The sequence below is a fragment of the Dermochelys coriacea genome, chromosome 14, assembly GCF_009764565.3.
Source record: "Dermochelys coriacea isolate rDerCor1 chromosome 14, rDerCor1.pri.v4, whole genome shotgun sequence".
NCBI lineage: Eukaryota > Metazoa > Chordata > Testudines > Dermochelyidae > Dermochelys > Dermochelys coriacea.
Window position 1 is genome coordinate 3,452,000 of NC_050081.1, and position 26,769 is coordinate 3,478,768.

Consider the following 26,769-nt stretch of genomic DNA (forward strand, 5'->3'; position numbering starts at 1 on the left):
CAGTGTGCCCTTGTTGCCAAGAAGGCCAATGGCATTTTGGGATGTATAAGTAGGGGCATAGCGAGCAGATCGAGGGACGTGATCGTTCCCCTCTATTCGACACTGGTGAGGCCTCATCTGGAGTACTGTGTCCAGTTTTGGGCCCCACACTACAGGAAGGATGTGGATAAATTGGAAAGAGTACAACGAAGGGCAACGAAAATGATTAGGGGTCTAGAGCACATGACTTATGAGGAGAGGCTGAGGGAGCTGGGATTGTTTAGTCTGCAGAAGAGAAGAATGAGGGGGGATTTGATAGCTGCTTTCAACTACCTGAAAGGGGGTTTCAAAGAGGATGGCTCTAGACTGTTCTCAATGGTAGCAGATGACAGAACGAGGAGTAATGGTCTCAAGTTGCAATGGGGGAGGTTTAGATTGGATATTAGGAAAAACTTTTTCACTAAGAGGGTGGTGAAACACTGGAATGCGTTACCTAGGGAGGTGGTAGAATCTCCTTCCTTAGAGGTTTTTAAGGTCAGGCTTGACAAAGCCCTGGCTGGGATGATTTAACTGGGACTTGGTCCTGCTTTGAGCAGGGGGTTGGACTAGATGACCTTCTGGGGTCCCTTCCAACCCTGATATTCTATGATTCTATGATTCTATGATATGGGCATACCATGGATTTATATTGAGGCAACATGATATTTTCTGTCCTATTATCTATCCCTTTCTTAATTATTCCCAGCTTTCTGTTCACTTTTTTGACTGCCGCTGCACATTAAGTGGATGTTTATTGACCCCCTCAAAGAATTCTAGTAGATTGGTGAGGCATGATTTCCCTTTACAAAAACCATGTTGACTCTTCTCCAACAGATTATGTTCATCTCTGTGTCTGACAATTTGATTCTTGACTATAGTTTCAACCAGTTTGCCTGGTAATGAAGTCAGGCTTACCGGCCTGTAATTGCCGGGATCACCTCTGGAGCCCTTTTAAAATATCGGTGTCACTTTAGGTATCCTCCATGTGGGTATCTATACCATGTGGTATAGAAGCTGATTTAAATGATCGGTTACAGACTACAGTTAGTAGTTCTGCAATTTCACATTTGAGTTCCTTCACAACTCTTGGGTGAATACCATCTGCTCTTGGTGACTTATTGCTGTTTAATTTATCAATTTGTTCCAAACCCTCCTCTAATGACACCTCAATCTGGGACAGTTCCTCACATCTGTCACCTAGAAAGAATGCCTCAGGTTTGGGAATCTCCCTCACATCCTCAGCCATGAAGACCGATGCAAAGAATTCATTTAGTTTCTCTGCTATGGCCTTATCGTCCTTGAGTGCTCCTTTAGCATCTCGATCGTCCAGTGGTCCCACTGGTTGTTTAGCAGGCTTCCTGCTTCAGATGTACTTTTGCTATTACTTTTTGAGTCTTTAGCTAGCTGTTCTTCAAATTCTTTTTTGGCCTTCCTCATTACATTGTTACACTTCATTTGCCAGTGTTTATGCTCCTTTCTATTTTTCTCACTAGGATTTAACTTCCACTTTTTTTAAAGGATGCCTTTTTGCCTCTCACTGCTTCTTTTACTTTGTTGTTTAGCCATGGTGGCACTTTTTTTTTGTTCTCTTATTATGGTTTTTAATTTGGGGTATACATTTAAGTTGAGCCTCTATTATGGTGTCTTTAAAAAGTTTCCATGCAGCTTGCAGGAATTTCACTTTTTGTGTTGCACCTTTTAATTTCTGTTTAACTAACTTCCTCATTTTTGTGTAGTCCCCCTTTCTGAAATTAAATGGTAGTGTTGGGCCACTGGGGTGTTTTCCCCACCACAGAGGTGTTAAATTGAATTATATTATGGACACTATTACCAAGCAGTCCAGCTATATTCACCTCTTGGACCAGATACTGTGCTCCACTTAGGACTAAATCAAGAATTGCCTCTCCTCTGGTGGGTTCCAGGACTAGCTGCTCCAAGAAGCAGTCATTTAAGGTGTCAAGAAACTTTATCTCTGTATCCTGTCCTGAGGTGACATGTACCCAGTCAGTATGGGGATAGTTGAAATCCCCCGTTATTATTGAGTTTTCCTGTCCTGGGGCTCCCCTCTCCGTCCCCACAGCCCTGTGTGCTCCAGCCCCACAACACTGCCGCAGAGCCAGATGGGACAGCCCAGGATGAGCCACCAGCGACTGCCTTGTTCAGAAGGATGCCAAATGCAGAGGGGCTCTCAGCCCAGCCAAGCTCTGCTCAGCCTGGCCCTGCCCAGCTTGGCCAGGGGGAGGCGACTCCCATCTCAGATGGTTCCCAGAGACTCCCCGCTTGGCTCCTCTCCCCAGGCTTTTGCTGGTGTCCCCGGGGGCTACTGCTGAGGTCTCAGCTGGGGTAACCTGCCTGATGCACCCCCAGGGGCCCAGCCCCGTGGTGGGCACTCGGCTCATTAGACCCATATTGGCAGTGATCCAGCCAGGCTGTGACCCCGCCCCACAAGCTGTTGTTTTCCAGGCAGGCTGTTAAATGAGCCGTTGGCAAATGCAGCCTGAGCCATTAACCTGCAAAGAGTAGGCAGGGAGCACGGCCCCCCCAGCATCCCCCTGCGCTCCCAGGCAATGCAGGAATCCCAGCATGGCCCTGTTTGCTCTTCAGATGCACATCCCCAGCCTCACACGCTCAGCAGCAATAGCACACGTGCACGGGCGCGAGGGCCGGCATACCGGCCATCTGGAAGGCCAAGGGTCAGCAAAGACTTCACAAGCCTTTTGTCCCCTATCTCTCTGGGCCTGCGTCCCTCGAGGGGGCTGGGCTCTGAGCTCAGCAGGTCAGATGAGGAGATATTTACACAAGCCCATCTCAGCTCAGCCATCAACCCCAATGGTCAGTGCTGGGGGTGATGCCACAGGGCCTAGGACATATTGCAGCCAGAGCTGGGAGGGCGGGGGGGTTACTTGTTCACAGTGGTGGGTCCTGCTGGAAATCCAGGGCCAAGACTCTTCTAGGAACCCAGAACCCACGCGAGGGGAGCGTCCCATGCTAGTGGCTGGGCCATATAAGAGGATAAGTATCTACTATAGCTGTCAGCTAGTGGAGCTACTCCTTCAGACCCTGCTGTCAGCTCATTTAGGGTTGGTATACACCCAGAGAGCAGGTACTGCCCAAGTGGCAGCAGCGTAAGCTCCCGTTCCCCCATGCCTCCATCCCCTGCAAGGATGCCCTCAAAGGAAAGGGGAGTTCAGTTTCCATGCCCCATCAGCTCCTCATCCCCAGGCTGCCAGCAAGGGGGCTGGTAATGCCGAGTGAGGCTGGGCTTGCAGTGTGGGCATATGTCTACTCGGAGCTGCTCTGGCCCCACCCAGCAGTTTAAAGGGGAATGGCTCTTTGCCCCTATGGCTCTGGCCAGGATTCGAACCTGTCGCCTACAGGGTCCATAAAGACTATAGCACAATTCTGCTCTTCACAAAGAAGCAGAAGGAAGAAGTGAGGGCCAGCTGAGGTCTCATGTCTCCCTTGAGGAACAGTCAGCATAGCTTTTGTACAGGGAAATCATGCCTCACCAGTCTATTAGAATTCTCTGAGGGTGTCAACAAGCATGTGGACAAGGGTGACCCAATGGATATAGTGTACTTGGACTTTCAGAAAACCTTGTACAAGGTCTCACACTAAAGGCTTTTTAAGCAAAGTAAGCAGTCATGGGATAAGAGGAAAGGTCCTCTCCTGGATCAGTAACTGGTTAAAAGATGAGAAACAAAGGGTAGGAATAAAAGGTCAGTTTTCAGAATGGAGAGAGGTAAATAGTAGAGTCCCCCAGGGGTCTGTACTGGGACCTGCGCTGTTCCACATATTTGTAAATGATTTGGAAAAGGGGATAAATAGTGAGATGCCAAGGTTTGCAGATGATACAAAATTTCTCAGGGTCAAGAGCTACAAGGGATCTCACAAACCTGGGTGACTGGGCAACAAAATGGCAGATGAAATTCAAAGTTGATAGGTGCAAAGTAAAGAACATCGGAAAGCATAATCCCAGCTATACATACAAACACATGGGGGTCTAAATTAGCTGTTACCACTCAAGAATGAGATCTTAGAGTCATTGTGGATAGTTCTTGGAAAACGTCCACTCAATGTGCAGCGGCAGTCAAAAAAGCGAACAGAACTTTAGGAACCATTAGGAAAGGGAGCCAGGGGGTCCCTGGTATACGTCTCTGGCATTCTGCATATCCGTCGTTCATCAACAGGGGAACGTGTTCTGATTCACATCAGTCCTGATCTGCATATCCGTCACTTCACCTTTTCAAAAAGAAAAGGAGTACTTGTGGCACCTTAGAGACTAACAAATTTATTAGAGCATAAGCTTTCGTGAGCTACAGCTCACTTCATCGGATGCATTTGGTGGAAAAAAACAGAGGAGAGATTTATATACACACACACAGAGAACATGAAACAATGGGTTTATCATACACACTGTAAGGAGAGTGATCACTTAAGATAAGCCATCACCAACAGCAGGGGGGGGAAGGAGGAAAACCTTTCATGGTGACAAGCAAGGTAGGCTAATTCCAGCAGTTAACAAGAATATCAGAGGAACAGTGGGGGGTGGGGTGGGAGGGAGAAATACCATGGGGAAATAGTTTTACTTTGTGTAATGACTCATCCATTCCCAGTCTCTATTCAAGCCTAAGTTAATTGTATCCAGTTTGCAAATTAATTCCAATTCAGCAGTCTCTCCTTGGAGTCTGTTTTTGAAGCTTTTTTGTTGAAGTATAGCCACTCTTAGGTCTGTGATCGAGTGACCAGAGAGATTGAAGTGTTCTCCAACTGGTTTTTGAATGTTATAATTCTTGACGTCTGATTTGTGTCCATTCATTCTTTTGCGTAGAGACTGTCCAGTTTGGCCAATGTACATGGCAGAGGGGCATTGCTGGCACATGATGGCATATATCACATTGGTAGATGCGCAGGTGAACGAGCCTCTGATTGTGTGGCTGATGTGATTAGGCCCTATGATGGTATCCCCTGAATAGATATGTGGACAGAGTTGGCAACGGGCTTTGTTGCAAGGATAGGTTTCTGGGTTAGTGGTTTTGTTGTGTGGTGTGTGGTTGCTGGTGAGTATTTGCTTCAGATTGGGGGGCTGTCTGTAAGCAAGGACTGGTCTGTCTCCCAAGATCTGTGAGAGTGATGGGTCGTCCTTCAGGATAGGTTGTAGATCCTTGATGATGCATTGGAGAGGTTTAGTTGGGGGCTGAAGGTGATGGCTAGTGGCGTTCTGTTGTTTTCTTTCTTGGGCCTGTCCTGTAGTAGGTGACTTCTGGGTACTCTTCTGGCTCTGTCAATCTGTTTCTTCACTTCAGCAGGTGGGTACTGTAGTTGTAGGAATGCATGATAGAGATCTTGTAGGTGTTTGTCTCTGTCTGAGGGGTTGGAGCAAATGCGGTTATATCGTAGCGCTTGGCTGTAGACAATGGATCGAGTGGTATGATCTGGATGAAAGCTAGAGGCATGTAGGTAGGAACTTCACCTTTTGTGTGACTTTTCTGTGGGTGCTTCCCCTGGCATTCAGGAGGCACTTGGAGGGAGGGGGAGCAGCAGGTGGAACTGGGTGGGAAGAGGCGGGGTGGGGGATCATTGAGGGGGCAGGAAGAGGTGGGGCGGGAGGGGCAATGGGGGAGCAGGAGGAGGTGGGTGGGCCATTATTTCTTATGGGGAAAAATTCTCCGGTATTCATTGTTTCAGTATCCATCACCTTTTTCAGGAATGCAACCCTGACATATATGGGGACCCCCTGTAGCTAATAAGACAGAAAATATCACAATGTCACTGTATAAATCCATAGGACACCCACATCTTGGATACTGCCTGCAGTTCTGGTCGCCCCGTCTTCAAAAAGGTATATTAGAATGGAAAAAGTACAGAGAAGGGCAAGAAAAATGACTAGAGGGACGGAACAGCTTCCCTACAAGGAGAGAGAAAACAGACAGACTCTTCCCCTTAGAAACTAGACAACCAGGTATGCTAGAACTAGAGGGGTATATCATCATGCCTGGGGTGGAGACCGTGACCAGGGAAGTGTTATTTACCCCTTCACATAACACACAAACCAGGGGTCACCCAATGACATTAATAGGCAGCAGGTTTTAAACAAACAAAAGGCAGTATTTCTTCACACAACACTCAGCCTGTGGAACTCGTTGCCAGGAGATGTAGTGAAGGCCAGAAGTATAACTGGGTTAAAACAAATTAGAGAACAGGTCCATCCCTGGCTATTAGCCAAGATGCTCAGAGACACAAGCCCATGCTCTGGGTGTCCCTAAAGCTCTGACTGCCAGACGCTGGGACCAGACGACAGGGGATGTCTCACTTGATAACTGCCCTGTTCTGTTCATTCCCTCTGGGGCACCTGGCTTTGGCCACTGTTGGAAGACAGGGTACTGGGCTAAATGGACCTTTGGTCTGACCCAATGTGGCCGTTCTGATGTTCCCCCCCCACCAAACCAAGCAGTGAATTAACTCCACAGCTGGCACCCACTTCAGGAAGGGGGTTTCTCCCACAGTCCTGCTGAAGTGGTTGAAGATTTTCAGGAACCTGGAGGGAAGCAGGATGCTGTACCAGTGCTGGGGAGGGCTCCAGGGAGCGCTCTCCAGGCACAGTGACCCTAGGCAGCACACCGGAGCCTTTGCTCTGCATTAGCACCTCCAGCTTGTTGACTCAGGGTGCTTTTCTCCACTCAGCTGGAGGGGCAGTTGCTGGAACCTGCTGTTTAGCACGACTGAGATGGTGATAGCCACGTGGCAAGTGAGAGCCCAGAGCTCACCTGACGTACCATGGTGCTGGGCGCAGGACAACGCCTGGAATGTTAGACACAGCCTGGCCCTACCCATGATCCCCACGTGGCCCTGCTCATGCTTTGGCCCCGGGGAGCCACACATGGGCACTTTGCCATGCCCCTGGGGACCCTGGCCTAGCCTGACTGCCAGACCCAGACTGGACTCCAGTTTTGCTCAAGGCTGCAGTTGTAGCTCTGGCTTCCCTGCGCTGTCCCTGGCGACCACAGCCCCAGCCTCTGGCTGGCACAGGTAGTGGTGGCGGCTGCCGGTCCCCCCAACACCTGCCCCGGCAGCACCTGGCCACATACCTGCTGAGCCCAGGTGGGCATGAGCTCTGGTGCCGCACTGCCCTCTGGTGGACAGATGCATGCGCTGCATTCTAATGTTCCGTAGGTCCGGGTCACCTTGCTAGCCAGCTGTCCAGAACCAGGTCCTGGCTGTAGCAGATTTACTCCTGTGAGTAGGGCTGCCGGATCTGGCACTGCCTTTGGACTGATTACGTCGCTGCGTTTCCTCCCAGCTGTGCATCGCCAGACGCCTAAGGAGACTAAACCTGGGGCCTTCCGCTCTAGCAGCAGGAGACTCGCACACCAGAGCCAGAGGAGCGACCCTGCTAGCTGGCAGCAGTTGTAGGCTCTTATCCCCCAGGGGACCAGCCACTAGAGGAAGCTGTGACAGGCCCCAGGCTAGGAGCTCACAGACCATCTTCCCACTGCAGCTTAGCAGGGTCCTCTTCCCGAGCCCCTCGTCAGACAGTCAGCTACTCAGGAACTATGTCAACATCTGGACTAGCCAAACATCTGGCAGCCCTGTATCTAAAGCCACCACGGATGCCCAGGACTGACAGGCCTGGGGGGACAGAGCAGGGCTAATGGGGGAATTCACGCTGTCTTCTCTGCAATGGAGTGCTCAGAGGCAGCTGGGGGGGCCAGGGGCTGTGGCATCCAGAGCAGAAAGATGAGGCCAGCTGCCCACTCCAGCTGCCAGGGCCCCCTCCATCTCCTGCCATGGGGTCACACTTTTCTATGCAGCCTCACCCTGTGCCCAGAGGCTGAGCCCTGCTGTCCAGTGCTGAGGGCCTGCGGGGTTCCCTGTACATACAGACCCTTTGGCACATTGGAGGCCGGGAGCAGAGGGTCCCCCCTGACCTGCAGATGGTGCCGAGACTCTCTGAGCGCCCCAAGACGAGCTTCCACCTGCCTGGCAGACGTTTGAGCACAGCAGCAGCTCACGGGTTCCAGCGGGTCTCCTTGTTGAGGCTGGATGAAGCACTGCTGTCCGGGACTGGGCGCTAGCCAGCGTCCAGGGCCCTGCAGGCTCAGAGCAGGGATTGCAGGTGCAGAACCCGGATTCCTTTCCGCCTGGTCTAGATCACAAAGCTGCTGCAAGTGCCCTAAAGGTGTGACCGGAAACCAAGTTAGAGATGCCAGTGGCTGGGCCTGGGTGAGCAGGTGGATTTCAGGGGGGCCAAGCCAACGAGCAACCTGTTTAAAGCAAAATGAAAGAAGCTGGTCATGACCCCAAAGCGAGAGCAGCCAGCCAGGACTTTGCCCCCTTTCACTAACCGGGCTCCAGATCCCAGCGTTGGCTCAACAGGTGCTGTGTGAGTGTGTGGACGGGGCCTGGCTGCCGTGGGCTGAGTTACAGAATATCTCTTGCGCCCGCAAGCGGCACCAGCTACACACAGCAGAAAGTGGGTCAGGCCCCTCTGCCCTGGCCCAGGACTCCCCCAATTGTCCCTGCCTTTTACACCAAGGGGATCCCTGCTCCAATGCAACTCAGCTGAGTCCAGGTGGATTTCCCAGGTGAGTCTGGGCCCCCAGCCCTTGTTGGGGAGCAGTTTCTGGAAAGCTCCAAGGCAGCGGAGTTAACTCACCGTCCGTCTGGGGAGTACATTACATCCAGGACCTCAAAGGGCGCCCCTCTCAGCGTAAATGCAACAAGGACTTGTGCCTACAGCTTATCCCAGGATGCTTTCCCCCCCCGCACTGCACGCTCAGCTGCCTCTGGGGTGGAGCGCAGCACCCTTGGCAGCATCCAGTCACTTTGAACAGGCCTGGAGAAGAGTAGCAGAGCTGCAGGGTGACGTCTGGCCAGCGGGAGCAAGCATGGAGCCTGGCCGGAACGCGGGGGGTTCATACACCGCCGGCTCTTTAATGGCCACGCAGGGTCAGAGACTCCTCCAAAAGTCAGAGGTGGGTGAAAGCGAGTGGTTGGCACTGGGGTGGTGAAATCTGGGCAGGCCTGGCAGAGCCATTGTGTGTGCTCTGCACAGAGGCCGGGAGGGGAGGGGGTCATAACAGGCTGGCTAAGGGCTCCATTGTCTTCTGTTACTGATCTGGAGAAACAACTGGCCGGTTGCCAGGGTGGGGAGGGGCAGGAAGGGGGAGCGAGCGGGCAGCGGAGCCAGGCGTGAAGCGCACACCAGCCGGGCAGGGTTTTCACTTCACTTGGCAGCTGCACTGAAGCAGATGCCAGCTCTAATCCCATCAGCCCCGACAGCTACTCGATACATGGGAACGGGCTAATCTTCCCCACTGGCACCGGCCTGAACTGGCTGCTCATGAGTGATGAAGGTCACAGCAGCTGTTCGAGCAGTGCCCTGGGGGAGTGGGGTGCATGTGTGTGAAGCATTGAAGCTGCTTTCTGTCCCCATCCCCAGCCCCAGTGCAATGTGACTGCCAGCAAAGGCACATTCTGCTGATCTTGCTGGACTGGGTGGGGCAAAACAGGGGCCCCCTGGAGCCAGGAGGGCGGGTGTCCTTGTGGATAAGGCACTGGGCTAGGCACCTGCTCTCTGCCATAGACTCCCGGTGTGACCTTGGCCACATCACTGCATTGCCCCGGGCCTCAGTCTCTCATCTGTAAAATGGGCAGAATCGTTTGTATTAAACAACTAGAATGAAGGCACCTATGAACTGGATTAACAGCCGGAAACCTGACAGGGCTCAGAATGTAACTGGGACCAGGGAATTGCCATGGAGCGGGCGTGGTTCTGGTGGGGTCCTGCAGGGACCAGTTCTTGGCTCTTTGCTACTTAACAGGTTTACCAATGACCCGGGAGAAAAGAGAAACTCATCACTGATGAAATTTGCAGATACCACAGAAATTGGGGGAGTGGAAAATAACAAAGAGGCCAGGTCACTGAAAGAGCGATCAGCATCTCTTGGTAACCTGGGGACAAGCAAACAATGGGCGTTTTAATAAGGAGAAATGTAACTGTACACATCTGGGAACAGAGACAGCAGGCCATGCTGCCGGGCTGGGGGGCTGTTTTGGGGAGCAGTGACTCTATAAAAGATTTTTTGCGGGGGGGGGGGGGATTAGCTGAATGTGAACTCCCGGTGCAACTCTGGCCAAAAGTGCCGATGGGATCGTGGGATGCACAATGGGAGTCTGGAGGAGGAGCAGAGAGGTTATTTCACTGCTGTTCTGGGCACTGGTCTGACCATTGCTGGGATCCTGTGTCCAGTTCTGGTGCCCTGATTCAAGAGGGATGTGGATAAATCGGAGACGGGTCAGAGAAGAGCCACGAGAATGATCAAAGGGTTAGAAAACCTGCTTTGTAGTGACAGACTCCAGGAGCTCAGTCTATTTAGCTTAACAAAGAGACGGTTCGGGGGGATTGGATCCCAATCTGGAAGTACCGAACTGGGGAACTTTGATAATAGGCTCTTCAGTCTAGCAGAGGAAGGTCTCACCCCATCCAGCGACTGGATGCTGAAGCTAGACACAGTCAGCCTGGGAATAAGGCAGACATTTTTAATGGTGAGAGTAACTAACCACTGGAACAATTCCCCAAGGAGCCTGGTGGATTCACCATTACGGGCAATTTTGCAATGAAGATGGGATGTGTTTCTCAAAGCTCTGCCCTAGGGATTGTTGTGGGGCAGGTCTGCAGGGGGTCAGATGAGATGATCACAATGGTCCCGTCTGGGCTCGGAATCGATGACTCTTCACCTCCCGTCTTGGTTCAGGCTGAGAGCTCTTTGGGGGCAGTGTCTGTGCAGCGTCTGGCACAATGGGGCCTCGGTCTCAGTTTGCTCCCATAATACACAGAACTAAGTAGGATCAGAAGGTGCAGGTGGCCCCCAAGCCCCTCTCCCTGCTCAGCTTGCAGCCCCAGCAGGTAAATTGATACCTATTCGTTACCTGGCACTCACAGCGCACTCGCTGCTTTGCAGACAAGGTACAGCGAGAAGGTGCCTGCCCCATTGCCCCAGATGGTGGGGAGAGGGTTAAACGGTGGAGACCCAGGTGCCTGGCCAGCAGGTCTCCCAGGGTGGAGCAGATAGAGACAGTTAGCCATGAGGGGTGGAGGGAGCAAAGGGGGCTATGGGCGAGGTGGGAGCTGAGTGGTGTGGGGTCTCCTGGGCACGGGAGTGGGGCTGGCCGTTGTCGGAGCTCTGTAGACATCTGGCGAGCAGGAGCCAGACTGAGCGAGAGTTGGACTTTCAAATTAGCCACCAACACGCCCCCTGATGCCAGGAAGAAAGCAGTGCCATTGTGGCTGCCGGCGCCAGCCCCGACACGGGATCCATGTCCCTGCAGCCTGGGCCCAAGTGATCGACCAGCTGCGCTTTGCCAGCCGCTCCAGCTGCAGCAGGACACGCTCACAGGAACATCAAAGCACCTTGTGTCAGCAGCTAATGGCCCATCACCCGGGCAGGCTGGCATCAGGCCGCCATAGCATCCATCACACCCGTCCCAGGTGTGCAGTGAGGAGACCCGTCTGCACGTCCCGGGCCCTTTTCTATCCGGGCCCTCGGAGGAGAGTGACATCAGTGTGCTGGGCACAGTGCAAACATTCAGCCGCCATGGGGGGCTAATTCCTGACCCTGGTGTAAATCTGGAGTGACTCTGCTGACTCTGATGGGGCTGATTCCTTCTGACCATGGTGTAAATCAGGAGCAATGCTACTGAATCCAATGGGGGCCAATTTCTCTGACACCAGTGTAACTCGGTAGTGAGGCTACTGACTCCAAGGGGGATGCTGCTCCATGACCCCTGTGTAAATCCAGAGCGACTCTGCAGACTCCGATGGGGCCAATTCCCCATGACCCTGGTGTAAATGCGGAGCGACTCGGCTCACTCCGATGGGGCCGATTCCCCGTGACCCTGGTGCAGACGGACACTGGCCCCTCCAAGCCAGCGGGGCTGCCCGGGCAAGCCGTGCCCACGCCTGGCAAGCACAGAGAGTAGAATCAAGTGGGAACACGCGTGGGCATTTCATGGCCCGCGCTCCTTCAGCGCAGGCTGCCTGGCGCTGGCGGGGGGTGGGGCACCCCGGGCGCCCCAGACACCCCGGGGACAAGCTGCCAGCGGGCGGGCTTGCCACCGTGCTGAGAAGGAATCAATTCACCATCTGAAGTGGTTTCCTTGGTAACAGCTGTTGTCCGTTTCCACCAATCAATGGCGCGGGGCTGGGAGGGTCAGTGTCCTACATAAAGAGTCAGGGAGGCACATCACCCGCTCAGTGCAGGGCTGATTCCCTTTGCCGGGTGCTGGCAGAGCCATGGCTGGGCTGCTGGGGGCCAGGCCGGCCGTGCCTCAGCAAGGCGGCTGTGGCTGGGCCACCTTGCTGCTACTTTTACTCCCCGTCCAAGCAGGTAAGGGAGCCGCTGAGCAGTGGGGGCAGCATCAGGGACTGATGGGGGGTGGGGGGCCAGGGTGGGGCAAAGCAGATCGCTCTGGGGAAGGGGCATGGCGATCCAGACAAAATTCCTGGCCGTGCAGGGAAAGCGGCTGCACTGGCAGCCTGCTCTGGGTCCACAGAACAGCCAGAGCCTGGGGCATCCACCTTGACCTTGAAGTTGCAACTTGGGCCATTCAGCTCTCAGCTGAGACCATGCCGCCACTGCACCCTTGGGTGCTAGCGCCCCAGCCAGGCCCATTGGCGCGGCGAATCCACGCCAGGACGGAGCGGCCAGGCCCCGAGCTGTGGTTGGACGGGAACAGCCCCCTGCCCCTCCGGCCTGGCTTGCAAGCAAGTTGCTAATCCCCGCCCTGCTGGGTTTAGTGGGGAGCTCATCTGTGCGGGGAAGGGTAATCCGCAGGATAACCGCCCACCATGTGGATTTAAGAGCTATAATAGTGGGCCAAATTCACAGCAGGTGCAAGCGGCTCCTGCTGCAGAGAAGTTGAGGCAATCGTGCCTGCCACATAGGCCAGTGCCACGAGGCTGGGTGCCAGGCAGAGGGAGCGTATCCAAAAGAACTGACAGGCCCTGCCACTGGCACTCAGAGGCCATGCCCAAGTTGGGGGCATTTCCTGCTCTCCGGATAACAGCCACAAACCCAGTCGCCACTGGCTTTTTGGGATGGAGCCACAACCAGCGCGAGTTTGCCAGAAGTGGCAGTTCCGGGCGCTGTCCCGTGAAGAAGCGATTCTTCCCCCCGGCCCAGCATTTCCTCCGTTCCTGGCTGGGCAGCAGGAGCAGGAAGCTGCTGGAAAGCAGTGAAGTGAAACTTGGCTCTGCAGCTGGGTTTAATTCATCCCCTTAGCGAAGTGGCAGCATTTTCATTGAGTTAATGATGGGCTGTGAATCAGAGTCAGGGTGGCTGGGAGCCAGCTCCTCGGGCTTAGCAAATAGCCGCTCTGGTAGCCAGGGCCTGGGGAACCTCCCCCACTAGCTGGGATCGCCTCTGGGGGAGCGGGCTTCTGGGGTGCCCCGGCACCCTGGACAGCCAACGCTGGGGGGCAGCTGAAGTGTGTGCCATGCTCCCACTCGCTCCACGGGGTGAGTGGCCAGTGAGCCAGTGGCCAAACGCAAGAGCCTGGGGTCCTCTGGGAACAGGCCAGCTGCTTAAGCCGTTTCTTCTTGCAAGGGGGTTCCCAGTGGCTCAAGTGGGCTACCCAGGGGAAGGGCTCAGCTGTGGGGCAGAGAGCGGAACCAAAGCCCCCGAGCCGAGTAGCCTCTGGCTACCGGGCCTGGAATTGGAACCTGAGGCCAGCTGCCAATTTCCCAGCCAGCTGCCAGCCCTGAGCTGGCCTGAGCTAGCCCCGCGGGGGTTGGGAGCAGCGTGTCCCTGGGCCAGGGCTTGGATCCTGCCCTCCTGCACACACGTTACTCTGATCTTCTAGGCGCTGTTCCAAGCAAGGGCCCCTTCAGCCGTCAGGGGGAGAATGAATCCGCAGCAAGATGATAATGTCCCAGGGCGGGTTTCTCCTCCCACTGAGCCCCGAGAGACCCTTGATCGACACCCGCATCAGGGCCTGCGATCAGAGCCAGCTGGGACCCAGACCAAGCCCAGGAATGGAACGGGTCATGATGGCTCTGTCGTTCCTCTCAGGGCACCAGGGGGGTGCGGGCTGAGTCCTTCAGGGCTGGGGAATGGCTGGATGAACTCCCGGGTCTCTTCCAGCCCTGACTTGGGGGTGTTTGTGTCTCACCTGCGAGAATCGCAGAGGGGCTGGGCCAGGGGGCCGTGAACCCTTTGCGAGTTGTGGAGAGAGGCTGTGGGTTACAGCACTTTGTGTTGGGGGTTCCCACGCCTGCCTGCAGCACCCCCATCACCTCCACTACTGTGCCCACAACCCCTCCTCATTCCCTGTGCCCATCCTCCTCCCTCCCCCCACCCTTCCTCCCCCAGCCCCCTGTGCCGTTCCCCGCCCCCGCCAGCCCTCGCCCCCCCGTGCCACAGCACCCATCGCCACAGGCCGGCCTGGCACACGCTCTCCAAGAGCACCCCCGTGTGCCCTGCCCCCTGCACAGCCCCTGGATCCGCAGTTCAGCGTGTCTGTCCCCCCGCACAGCCCAGAAAGCAGATCTCAGCGGTGAGGCCGCCGGGGCCACCATTAATCACTCGCTGGCGCTGGTCCACCGGCTGCAGGAGCTGCTGCAGAACGGCAATGCCAGCGACACCACGCTGCGGGTGCACACCGCCGGCTCCGACGAGGTCAAGGTCTTTCACACCCACCAGCTGCTCCTGACCCTGCAGAGCTCAGCCTTCGAGCATCTCCTGCACAACCAGACTGCGGTGACACTGTACGAGCCGGCCGACAGCGCCGCGATCTTCGAGAAGTTCATCAGGTGTGTGTGTGTGTATGTGTAGGGGGGCTCTGACTGCCCTGGGCAGGTGCGGGAGGGGGGCACTGACACCCCTGGACAGGTGGGGTGGGGGGAATCTCCTCTCCCAGGGGACCAGGCCGCTGGTACCACTCCCCCATCTGGAGAGAGGCTGGGCACAGGGAGAGCCGGACAAGCTCTATGCCAGCCACAAAATGAGCCAGGAATATACTGGCAGAGGGGCTGAGAGAAGAGAGAGGGAGGGCTACAGGGCTCATGTTGCTGGGGAGCTGGGGTCAACCCCTCACAGGGGATCTGGGTAGAGATGCCCGAGTCTGCCCCAGACCACACCAACAGTTTATTAAAAGATCGGAGATTATGCCAGAGACCTAAGGCTGGGATAGCAGAGGGCAGTGGGTTGGGAGTGAGGGGCACCGGCAGAGCGGGGGTGGGTGGGACCATGGCTGGGATAGCAGGGGCTGTAGGTCAGGAGTGTGTGGCACTGTCAGCGCTGGCGGAGGAGAGCCCAGAGCTGGGATATCAGGGGGCTGTGGATTGGGAGTGAGGGGCACCAGCAGAGTTGGAGGTGGGGGGGAACCCAGGGCTGGGCTAGCAGGGGACTGTGGGTCAGGAGTGAGGGACACTGGCAGAGCTGGAGTGGGGGGAGCCCAGGACCGGGATAGCACGGGCTGCAGGTCGAGAGTGAGGGGCACCGGCAGACCTGGAGGTCGGGGGGAGCCCTGGGCTGGGATAGCAGGGGCTGCAGGTTGGGAGCGAGGGGCACCAGCAGAGCTGCCCTTCCCTGTTAGGTGTGGGGAGAGCTAATGTTGGGTCACTCTTTGCGCCCAGGTATCTGTACTGTGGGGAGATCTCCATCCTGTTGCACCAGGCCATCCCTCTGCACCGGCTCGCTAGCAAATATCGCGTCTCCACGCTCCAGCGTGGGGTGGCTGAGTACATGAAGAGCCACCTGGCCAGCGAGTCCAGCCAGGGCCACGTGGTCGGCTGGTATCACTACGCGGTGAAGATCGGGGATGTGGGCTTGCAGGAGAGTTGCCTGCAGTTCCTGGCCTGGAACCTCTCAGCTGTCATGGGCGGCGCTGAGTGGGCCACGGCGAGCGCAGAGCTGCTGGGGCTGCTGCTGGAGCGCTCTGACCTGGTGCTGCAGAGCGAGCTGGAGCTGTACACCGCTATCGAGGAGTGGGTGGGCCGCAAGCAGCCCGAAGCCCCCGTGGCGGTGCAGCTGCTGCGCTCCATCCGCTACGCCATGATCCCCCCCGGCCACCTCTTCCACCTGCAGAAGCAGTCGGCGGTGATGGTGCGTCACCACGGCGCCATCCAGGACCTGCTCTTCCAGGCCTTCCAGTTCCACTCCGCCTCCCCCATCCACTTCGCCAAGTACTTCGATGTCAACTGCAGCATGTTCCTGCCCCGCAACTACCTCTCCGGCTCCTGGGGCACCCCGTGGGTCATCAACAACCCGGCCCGTGACGACCGCAGCACCAGTTTCCAAACGCAGCTGGGCCCCAGCAACCATGACGCCAGCAAGCGGGTGACTTGGAATGTCCTCTTCTCCCCGCGCTGGCTGCCCGTCAGCCTGCGCCCCGTCTATTCGGACTCTGTCTCCGGAGCCATCCAGTCCATCCGGATCGAGGACGGGCGGCCCCGGCTGGTGATCACCCCGGCTATGACCAGCTCTGACTTCGCGGGCGTCAGCTTCCAGAAGACCGTCCTGGTGGGGGTGCGGCAGCAGGGGCGAATCTTCGTGAAACACGCCTACAGCTTCCACCAGAGCACGGACGAGCTGGCCGATTTCCTGGCACACGCTGACCTGCAGAAGCGCACCTCCGAGTACCTGATCGACAACTCCCTGCACCTGCACTTGATTGTCAAGCCTGTCTACCACTCGCTGATCAAGGTCAGGAAGTAGCCAGGTGGAAAGGTGCTGGGGACTGGTTGCTCAGGGTGACTCCCGTAGCCTGGTGCGCTGGGCCCAGACCCTGGAGGGGCCAGCCTGTGCCCCGCGCAGAGAACCGCTGAACTCACAGAGCTGGGAGTGGAGGGGCTCCTAGATAGAAGTGAATTAAAGCAGCAAGATTGTTTCCAGAGATGTTCCTGCAAGGGCAGCTCCACCCCTTCTGACTTCAGGATCCCTCTGAACTAGGCAGGGGACGACCACGATGCCACGTCTCCCCCAGGCCGGGCTCTCGGGGTGCTGGGAGGGTCAGAGCCTGCGGATACAGGCAAAGGAAGAGGTCCCGCCCCTTGGGAGGACACTGAAAACCAAGCCCCTGAGTGTCTCCTTTCAAAATTCAACCTCCACCCCCCGTTTTTAAAGCTAGTTCTGTTGTCCGCTGTGTGCACCTGCCCTCCAGATCCCAAGAGGGATAGACACACGCTGTCACTCCAGGCTTCGAGCAGGGAGGGCTTGTCTGCACTGGCAGGGTCCCCACCCGACACTCGCACGTGTTCTCCCATCACTGCTCTCTGGGTGTCCCTCCAGGTCAGTCATCCCGGCTCCTGGCCAAGGCAGGCGGCGGGGTGGGTGTCCCAGCCTGGCAGTGCTAGGGCAGGGCACCCTGGTGGGGGTAAGTGACCTGGCCGAGGGAATTCAGAGCGTTCCCCAGGAGGGATTCGCCCACTCGGCTCCCCTGGTTCTGCTGCACCTTCTGACCCAGCTGAGCCACTCGGTCTCCCATGCTGCAGCACGGGATGGCCCGACACTGGGAATTCCCAGCATGCGTTGCATTCGCCTCTCCTCCTTCCAGGGACCTGATGGACAGACAGACACCAGCTGCTTCTCTTTGTCCAGGAGGCCCTGGGTATCGCCCGGGAGACAAATGCCACTTACACCAACTTCCAAATAAACAGCCGAAAAAGAGACTCTGGGTGGTGCTGCTTTCAGGGGGGCTGTCTTGTAGCATCACGGACATTCCCTCTGTCAGGATGTCCCTGAAACGCTGCTCACAACAGGTTGCAGGGTGACCTCCGGCCTTTTGCCCCGGGGGCTCACAGGCCCCAAAGCCAGAAGGGACCATTATGTTGCAGTCTGACCTGCCTAGCCCAGGCCAGAGCCCCTCGCTCAGGGACTCCTGTCTGGAGCCCGGCGCCTCTCTCTGGTTCTAACGGTTCCCACGGTTGTGGGGGGCTCTGAACAGCGGGAAGCTTCGCTGAGCCCAAATTGCTTCCAAAACACTCGGGTCAACCTGGCCCAGCTCATGCCCCAGTGAACATGGCAAACACTGGGCAGGGTCGCCTAGCACTGCACAGCTGGGAAGGGGTCCTGCCTGGCGGGAAGGCTCATTTACAGAGGTGTAATAAATGATGAACAGATGGTTCAGTTAACAGTTAAATCAATCATCAGGATCCAAGAGGCTGTTTATAACCATGTGTAATGCCTCCTATCGCCGGGTTTCCGGAGCCACATGCTAGCCATGGCTGCTAGTGTCTAGCCCTTTATACCCAGAACCTTGGTATCAAGCGACCCGCCAGCAAACCCCATCCCGAGACACAGGAAGAGGTGACCAGCCAAGACACAACAGAATTAAATGACTTGCCCAAGTCACACAATCAGTGGCAGAGGCTGGAGCCAAGAGTAGGGCTTGTTGCCAGCTGGCTTGGCCCTCAGAGCAGGCCCGAGCTGGGTACTCGTGCCAGCCTCCCCAAAGACAAGGAAAACAAGCAACCGAAGGCTGCAGAAGCACAACTGAACTGGGCCGTAGAATCTCAACAAATCACTTTTAATTTAGCCTTAACAAGAGGAATAAAAAACAACATTGCCAGGTAAAAACCCCAGGTTCAGAGTCCCTGGACATACCCACAGAGACCAGGGCAGCCCTGCAGCCAATGGGCCAGACCTGGGCGCTGTGCAGGCACTGAGAGCCCCTGGATTGGGCCCAGCAGGCAGCCCCCCCTGCCCCAAACCCCGTTGCTGCAGAGCTCCCAGGCCTGGCTGGAATCCTGTGCCATCCTAGCCGCAACAAAAGGGCCTGATCCTGAGCACTGCAGGTCCCATTGGCCATGCTAGGTCAGGATTGGGCCCCACCAGGTGAAGAGTTTGGCAACACATTTTATTTACAGCGTAACTGAGCCAGCACCCGGGTCCACACGCCTCCTGCCTGCTGGCCACGCCAGGGAGATCCCCTCCCTGCCTCCACTCACCCCAGGAGCTGGGAGGCCAGGAGACCATTTTGGGGGCACCTCTTGCCCTCCCCACAAGACACTCGCAGACAATCCTCAGCCACAGTTGGCCCCGGGGGAGCAGAGCTGGGAGGCCCTGAACTCCCTACTGATGGTACACATGCACTGTGGGTTTAATGAGGGAGGGCCAGGGGTGCCCCCAGCCAGATTCATGGCCACCAGCTTTCCAGCCACACTCCCTTTGCAGCAGGCCAGTCCTGCTGTTAGTCTGCCAGCAGGGGGTGCTGCTGAGCACTGCGAGACCCTCCAGGGACTGGGAGCTGCAGCTCCTGGGGAGCAAGGGAGTGATTCGGGGGGGCTGGAAACCTGAGGTCGGAGATGCAGACAGAGCACCAGTCCTGCCGACCTGCCGTACGGGGCACCTGCGGGGGCAGAGCCCTGGGCGCAGTGCAGCTGGCATGGTGGGGTAGCGGGCAGGTGTATATGGGTGGCAGAGGTCACAGGAAGCTCTGGGGTGCATAGGGAGTGTGGCACCCTGAGCCCAGCCCATGCCCGGAGGCCAGTGGGAGGAATGGGCGAGGCCAGCAGTCTGGAGGGAAGGCACCAGGGCAACAAACCGTGGGGCTTGAGCTGCATGGGTGCTTGGCGTCCATCCACATGGGGTCAGCGGGATGCCCGGCGTGCCATTGCCCCCACCTGTCCCAGGGCAGCTGGGGCATGGAGCTGTGAACAGAGTGACCAGCTGGGAACAGGCGGCTGGCTGCCAGCCAAGCGACTTTTCAGAGGGAGCTCCCCGTAACCCTTGGCAAGGGGGACGCGGCGGTCTAAGCGCTTCAGATGGAGGGGTAGAGGGAATGTGTCCGTAGGGCTGCGGAAGGGACAGGCCTCAGCAGCCAGGGCTGCGGGGCAGCCAGGAGGAGGGAGAGAATCATCGTCCATGAGAACCACGTTGGTAAACCCTTTTCCTCCTGCAGGCCCCAGGCCCTGTGCCGGCTCCACTCAGAGAAGCCCCCTTGCACCCTACTCTCCCTGCAGCAGCTGGGCATGCCAGGCCTCCAGGACAGTCCTGCCAGGCTTCCCAAGCCCCTGCCCTCCCCGCACTGAGGACTGGGCCCTCCCAGTCCAGGGCTGTCTGCCCACAGCCCGTCAGTAGCGCCGGCTCCTGCCGTCCTTGGCATAAGCGTTGGTGCCGTTCAGAGTGATGTAGCTCAGGCGGGGGTGCTGGCTGGGCTGGGGGCCTTTCTTCAAGTTGCCGGGATGAGGGAGGGGGAGCGGGAGAGATGCTGGGTCCCCCAGACCTGGGGGATAGGGAAACAAACAGAAGAAGTTTGCAAAGTGGAGCCCGGACCCGATCCGGGTCCCACACCCTGGGGAACCTGGTGCTTGGATGCTGCCCCCAGCTCTGCTGTGCCAGTGGTCCCTGGCTTCCGTCCTTTCCTTCCAGTGCCACAGGCTCGTTGTGGGAGGAGCAGAGAACTGGCCCATGAGGCAGCTCATCCAGGGGGAGGGGTTGGACAGGCTGGACTGGGGATTTCACCACCCGCCAGCCTGGGGGCACCGAGTCTGGGAGCACAGCGGGGCCAGCAGAAGGAGCGGGAGGCTGCCCCCGAGGTGGGGTGGAGGGATGCTGGGAGGGCAGCGTGGGAGCGGCTGGCCCTGCTGTGGTCAGGGTAGTGCCCAGTGTGTGAGCAGAGAGAGGACTCGGCCTGGGGCACCCCCACTTCCGCCCCAATGGCTGACGGGGGAGGGGACTGAGAGGGCCACTCGTGCCAGCCTGGGACATCAGGCCCAGTTCCAGCAAGACAGGGTCCCGATCAGGGCTGGAGCACGCTGCCACTGGCACTGAGGGGGATGCCCTGGCAGGAGTTACCGTGATGGCCCAGGCACGCTCTGTGTGGCAAAGAGCCAGCGTGGGTAGCCCTGGCTAGGTGCCATGGCCCCAGCCAACCCGAGGCTCACCCACCTGCATGCTGGCTCTGTGGGAGCCTCCCTTTGGCTTTGCCAGGTGCCCGGGGGTGTGGCACTGGCTGCCCCCCCGCTGGCATCCTGTGCTCGGAGTTGCTCTCGAGGGGGCGGCACTGGGTTACGTTGGTCTTCAGTCCTGAGAGCTGGAGGGGAGGGGAGGGGGAGAAATGGTCACAGCAGCTCGGGGGCAAAGCTCAGCCCAGGGGGCAGCTCGATGACTTGACAGAGGCCTGGGCCCTGGATCCCAAACCCTGAACCTCAGATCCAGGATTACACCTGCCCCCGCGCCCCGCCCTGTGCCAAAGGGAGACGAGGGGGGAAACTATCCACTCCATCATGCAGTACACTGGGGATAAGCTGCAGGATCATCCCTGCCTGCCTTGTGCCTGGCTCCTGCAGTGGGAGCCCCAGCCCCTCCCTTGGGGAGTCCATGGCTAGTGCAGGTGCTGGGAGGCTGGCCCCAAAGGGACTCTCCGGGAGCAGCTCCTAGGGGGTCAGCTGGCGTGGGGATGGCACGTACCCCGTGGCCGGTGACCTCGAAGGACCTGGACCGTCGTTTCCGCCTTTTGCCGTCCAGCGACTCCTCCCTCTTCTCCAGCTTCTTGCCAGCCTTCTTGTGCCCCCGGAGCCAGGGCCCGGGGGAGTGGCTGGGGCAGGGGCCCTCAGCCCGTGAGGCTGTCTCCCCGGTGCTGCTGGACAGGTTGGACTCGCTGGCGGCATGCTGCAGGCCGGGGCAGGGTGGGCGCCGGGAGGCGGGGGTCTCCGGGGAGAGGGGGTCTTCGCTCTCGCTCAGGGAGTGCAGCGACAGGCTGCTCCGCTCCTTCATGGGCTCCAGCAGGTGCAGCCGGTCAGACTCCAGCACCCTGGAGCGGCGCCGGGCAGCCTTCACCGCGATGCTTTTGGTGCTGCTCAGGATCTCCCTGCGCTCTGCGAAGAGCGGGCACCGGCGTGAGAGACCGAGGGGGGACCTGGCTGGGTAAGAGCGGGGGCCCCCCCCAGTCTCATGGTCCCGGTCTGGGTGGGTTGGGGCCCTCCCTGAGCCTCCCACCCACTCCCCCACCTGGATCTGCAAACTGGAAGCATCGTGCCCTCAGTCTCATCTTCACTGTGCCCGCGGTGCCCCTAACACCCAGAGGGCAGACAGCCCATGTCAGGAAACAGGTTTCAGAGTAGCAGCCGTGCTAGTCTGCATTCGCAAAAAGAAAAGGAGTACTTGTGGCACCTTAGAGACTAACAAATTTATTAGAGCATAAGCTTTCGTGAGCTACAGCTCACTTCATCGGATGCATCCGATGAAGTGAGCTGTAGCTCACGAAAGCTTATGCTCTAATAAATTTGTTAGTCTCTAAGGTGCCACAAGTACTCCTTTTCTTTTTGCATGTCAGGAAAGAGATCCATCCCCCAAGGGCTCTGTGAGCTGCTGCAGCATTTTTGGTGGGCGAGCACTGGCTACCCTGTACCCTGCGTTGGCTCCATGGCTGTGATCAGATGGGCGGGGGTGGGGTGGGGTAGGGTGGGGAGGGGAGGGGAGATGGCCCATTGCTAAAGCCTGGGCCAGACACTGCAGTTGGTGCGCGTGGGCAGACAGCGCTACACGTCATAGTCCGTACCAAGCTGAGGGCCTGACCCTCCCTGCCCAGCCCCCTATCTCCCCGCAGTCTGGGGGCCTGGGGATTGGATGGTCCCAAACCGAACCTATGAGCATCCCAGATGGGGGCAGCATTCAGGACATGACCCCCCACCCCTGTGTTTCCCAGAAGCCCCTGACTCTTAGGGCTCGGGGGGGCTCTAAGAGGCCCTAGCATGGTTGGCAGGAGCTGTTTGCCACCGTCCTGGCACCATCTGTGCCTCCCCTTCCCCAGATGAGGAGGTGACGGCACAACCCGGCCCCACCCCACGCCGAGAGCTCCTCACCTCTGCGCATCAGGGTGACGTCCGAGCAGTTCTCACTGCTGTCCGGGGAGGAGTTGGGGTGGCTCTCCAGGCTGGCCAGGCTCCCCCGGTGCAGGTACTGGGGGAGAGACGGGAGGTGAGGGCGTCTGGCCGCTGCCTGGCAGAAATACCTGCGCTGCTCTGCACTCGCTGCCTGCCCCGTCGGGCTGGGATAGGACCGGTGAGGGCAGGGCGGCGGTAAAAAGCCCAGAGCCCAGCCCTGCCCCGAGTAAACCCAGAGCAACCCCAGACTGACGCTGGCAGCGTGAGCGGACTCTGGCCCAGAGTTTCCATTGGATTTTTCGGTTATGAATCACCCACACTCGGTAACCGCCGTTGAGCCCAGAGCCACGGGGAGCCGGGTGCTGCACAGACAGTGAAGAACAGCCCCTGCCCCAAAGAGCCCCTGGGCTGAAGAGCCCAGGCTAACAAGACAGAAACTGAGGCACAGTGACTTGCCCAAGGTCACCCAGCAGGCCAGTGGCGGAGCCAGGAGAAGCCCCAGGACTCCTGGCTCTGTGCAGCGCTCCAGCTACTAGTCAATGCTGCCTTTCACATAGGTGCATCCGTGCCCTGGGCCCCTGGCACCTTCCACACCGGGGCCTTTCCCACGCTGCCCCACGCACCTCTTGGGTCACCATGCCGTTCACGTGGATCGGGGGCGGGGTCAGCACAGCCGAACTCTTGATCTGCCGCACCCGAGGGCTGGTCCTGAACACCTGGGCCGGGTCGCTGCCGGAGAGGGACAGACGCCCGTCACACCCAGAGCAGAGACACGGCACAGAGTGAGGGAGAGTGCTGAATTCACGCGCACGGGGTGTTGTGCTGAAAGCAGCCAACGGCTCCTGTTGGTGGAGTCTTGGATCCAAAGCCAAGCCCAGACCTCAGGAAAGCCAGTGGCTCTGCCGGCTGCCCTAATGCAGGCCCAAGGAGGAGCAGTCGAGCCCGTGTATCTAGCAAAGGCTGCAGCAAACTGGAGCTGGCAGGTCAGAGCCGAGCTGCGTGACAGACATTTCCCTAGCTGCAAATGCGGGGACTAGGCCATGGGTTGCAGCGCGGGCGTGGCAGCACGAAGCCAGGAGAAGCAGTGGCATGACACGGATGGGAAGCAGAGATGGAGCGACTTGGGCACAGAGTGGCAGGAGGGGTGGCCGTGGGGGTTTCTGAGCTAGGAAGCTGCCAGCTGCTGTTCGTTTCTACTGCTGTCGGGGGAAGAGGACTTTTGTAAATGAACAAAAACATTGCAGATATAGTGCCCATTTTTCCTCCCAGGCCCACGCATCAGGGAACGGCTGCGGCTGAGGGGGCAACAAGGAGGTTCCCTTTGCTCTGAACACGCCCCCTCCTCCCCCCCGCCGGCTCTTCCTCTTTGGGCTGACAGCCTCCTTTCTGCCCATCTGCTGCATCCAGCCTCTCGTCACTAATGCCTCCCCCAGGATCTGCGGGCAGCCAGAGCCCCAGGGCTGGGTCCGGAACACAGACACCCACATGTGCGGGACAATCCCTGGGCCGGACGTGTGGCGCTTGGCCCCTTCTGGCCCCAGGCGAGGCCCTACCTGTCTGCGTCCAGCACGAGGGGCGGCAGGTGCTCCGAGCCCAGTGTCCTCACGCTGTCCTGGTCGGAGTCCAGGGTGCTCTCAGCAGCCGGGAGGTGGGGGATCTTGGGCAGAGACGTGTCCTGCGAGGGAAGCAGCTGCTGTTACGCCCAGCCCAGCCGCCCTGCGGTTTAGGGATCCCCTGGGGGGTGCTGCAGGACACAGCCTGCCGGCTGCGGTTTCTCTGCCCTTCACTCACCGGTGGATTGGCCCTTTGGGGATAGAGGGAACCCCTCCATACTGAGCCCCCCAACTCCCTCCCCTGGAAAATTACCTTGCTCTCTGATTGCCCCTTCCCAACACCGAGGCCCCCCCCAGCTCCCCACTGTGTGTGCTGCTGACCCCCCAGCGACCACATCTGGGGGCTGGAAGCAGCACTCACTTGGCCTGGGTTGGAGCTGGTCACCCCCTCCTGTGCCAGGATATGTGAGGGCCCAGAGAGCACCCAGGGACCCGCTCTGTTTCCAAAGGGCTGAGTGATGTCCTGACCCCATGGGGTGTGAGCCAAGAGGGAGGGACCAGCTTCCCCCACAGGCACCTTCAGGGCTTTGGCAGCCACACGGTCCAGGCTGCCCTCCTCCAGCTCCCGCAGGTAGATCTCATACAGCTCCTCCAGGTGGTGCGGGACCGAGAGGTGATATTCTGCCAGGGAGAGGAGTAGATGGAAGTGGGGGGTCATAGACTTAGGGGAGCACCCCCCAGACCTACCCAGGGGCACCCAGCCCTGCATTAATTCTGACACACAGGTCCCTGGGCCAGAGGTGAGCCTGGGGCGAGGGGGAGGGTTTTGGGCCAGGCCAGGAGGAGATGGAGGAGCTTGAGTTGACGTGATCACGCCGGGACGTGGCATCACCATGACACAGCCCCGCTGCATGGCAACACAGCCTCGCCCCATCACGACATCATTGCGTTGTGATGCGACCCCAGGGCGCTGGCTGCACCAGGGGTGCCAGGGCCCCGCAGAGCCCCCCCAGGATCCCCCAGCCCGGGGGTGGGGGCATGGTCCCGCACCGTGGATGATCTGCCTCTGCTGCTGGATGATGCGGTCGCAGAGGCTGCGGTGCTGCTCGAAGCGCCGCACCACGTAGCCCTTGTGGCGGATGACGCTGTCCTTGAGCAGGGCGCTGGACTGCATCTCCGTGTTCTCCAGCTCCAGCTCGTGCACCTTGGAGAGCAGGCTCAGCACCTCGCGCTGCTCCTCCGAGCTGATGCGCCGAGGCAGGACCTCCTCCAGCCGCCGCCCCCGCTGGCGGATCTCCTTGAACCGCTTCTCCAGCTCCGCCTGCGGGTGCAGAGCAGCCCAGGGCCCCGTCACGGGCCTGCCCGCATGACCAGCCCGTCCCAAGGGGTCACTATGGAATGGACTGGACCCCTGGCCAGACGGACCCCGGCTTTCCCAGCCCTGGGCGCCCCCCTCCCCGACAGCTCTGCTGGTGCCCCTCACTCCCGACCCACTGCCCCCTGCTAGCCCAGCCCTGGGTGCCCCACATCCAGCTCTGCTGGTGCCCCTCAGTCCTGACCCGCTGTAGCCCCCACAGCTCTCCCGGTGCCCCATAATCCCAACCCACTGCCCCTGCTACCCCAGCCCTGGGCACCCCACCCTCCAGCTCTGCCAGTGTCCCTCAATCCCAACCCACTGCCCCTACTATCCCAGCCCTGGGCTCCCCACCCCACAGCTTTGCTGGTGCCCCTCAGTCTGAACCTGCAGCCCCCTTGCTATCCCAGCCCCGACCAATTCTGACCAGAACCTGGCAGTCACAATAGCTGATGCCAATTGAGTGGTGGGGTGGGGTTGGGCTGTGTGTGGGGGCACCCAGCCCTGGGCTGAGACCCCTCAAACTAATTTCCCCCCATTAGGCCCCAAAGCCCAGTCCCAAAGCACCTCCCCCCGAGCTCTCCCTCACCCCCCCATCCCAGGAACCTTTTGCTTGCGCAGCTTCTTCTGCTCCCCCATGAGGGTGGCAATGTTCTCCCTGGCCGAGCTCACTTCCTGCGGCTCCGGTGCGTCCGGCTGCTCATCCCCGGTGTCCGAATCCTTCTCGCTCTCGTCCTTCCTCAGCTCCTCCCTGCACTTCTGGGCCCGGTGCCTCTTCTCCTGGTCCCAGCTGGAGTCGCCAGGGGAGAGTGCAAGCATCAGCCCCTGGCAGATTGCAACCTCCCGGGCCTTGGCTATGCCCAACTGCTGACACGTGGCGCTCCTCGCCCACTGACAGGGCAGTAAACCTGGCTGGGGATTACCTGGCTATACTGACCAGCCCCCGCCGGCTGCTGAGCCAGGGAGATCTTCCCAATACGCCCAGCCCGCCAGGCCAGTTATACAGAGAGGGAGGA

At 58.5% G+C, this 26,769-nt stretch overlaps 2 protein-coding genes across 2 annotated transcripts in view; one reads left to right on the forward strand and one right to left on the reverse strand.

The window, feature by feature from the left end:
* Positions 1–12,268: 12,268 nt before the first annotated feature.
* On the forward strand, positions 12,269–17,713 carry BTBD17 (BTB domain containing 17). The gene is made up of 3 exons (XM_038372369.2): positions 12,269–12,407; positions 14,554–14,830; positions 15,656–17,713. Exons 1-3 carry the CDS (start codon positions 12,314–12,316, stop codon positions 16,734–16,736), a joined length of 1,452 nt encoding a protein of 483 aa, XP_038228297.1. The 5' UTR covers positions 12,269–12,313; the 3' UTR covers positions 16,737–17,713.
* An 812-nt stretch (positions 17,714–18,525) lies between these two features.
* The window catches only part of KIF19 (kinesin family member 19), a 29,652-nt gene continuing 21,408 nt past the window's right edge, over positions 18,526–26,769 (reverse strand). Inside the window, exons 12-20 of the mRNA XM_038372373.2 lie at positions 26,360–26,543; positions 25,450–25,720; positions 24,977–25,080; positions 24,400–24,521; positions 23,470–23,575; positions 22,826–22,922; positions 21,432–21,838; positions 20,910–21,054; positions 18,526–20,244 (exon numbers count right to left, since the gene is read on the reverse strand). Coding sequence (XP_038228301.1) covers positions 20,093–20,244; positions 20,910–21,054; positions 21,432–21,838; positions 22,826–22,922; positions 23,470–23,575; positions 24,400–24,521; positions 24,977–25,080; positions 25,450–25,720; positions 26,360–26,543 — 1,588 coding nt within the window. The 3' untranslated portion in view covers positions 18,526–20,092. The remainder of the gene's footprint in view (positions 20,245–20,909; positions 21,055–21,431; positions 21,839–22,825; positions 22,923–23,469; positions 23,576–24,399; positions 24,522–24,976; positions 25,081–25,449; positions 25,721–26,359; positions 26,544–26,769) is intronic.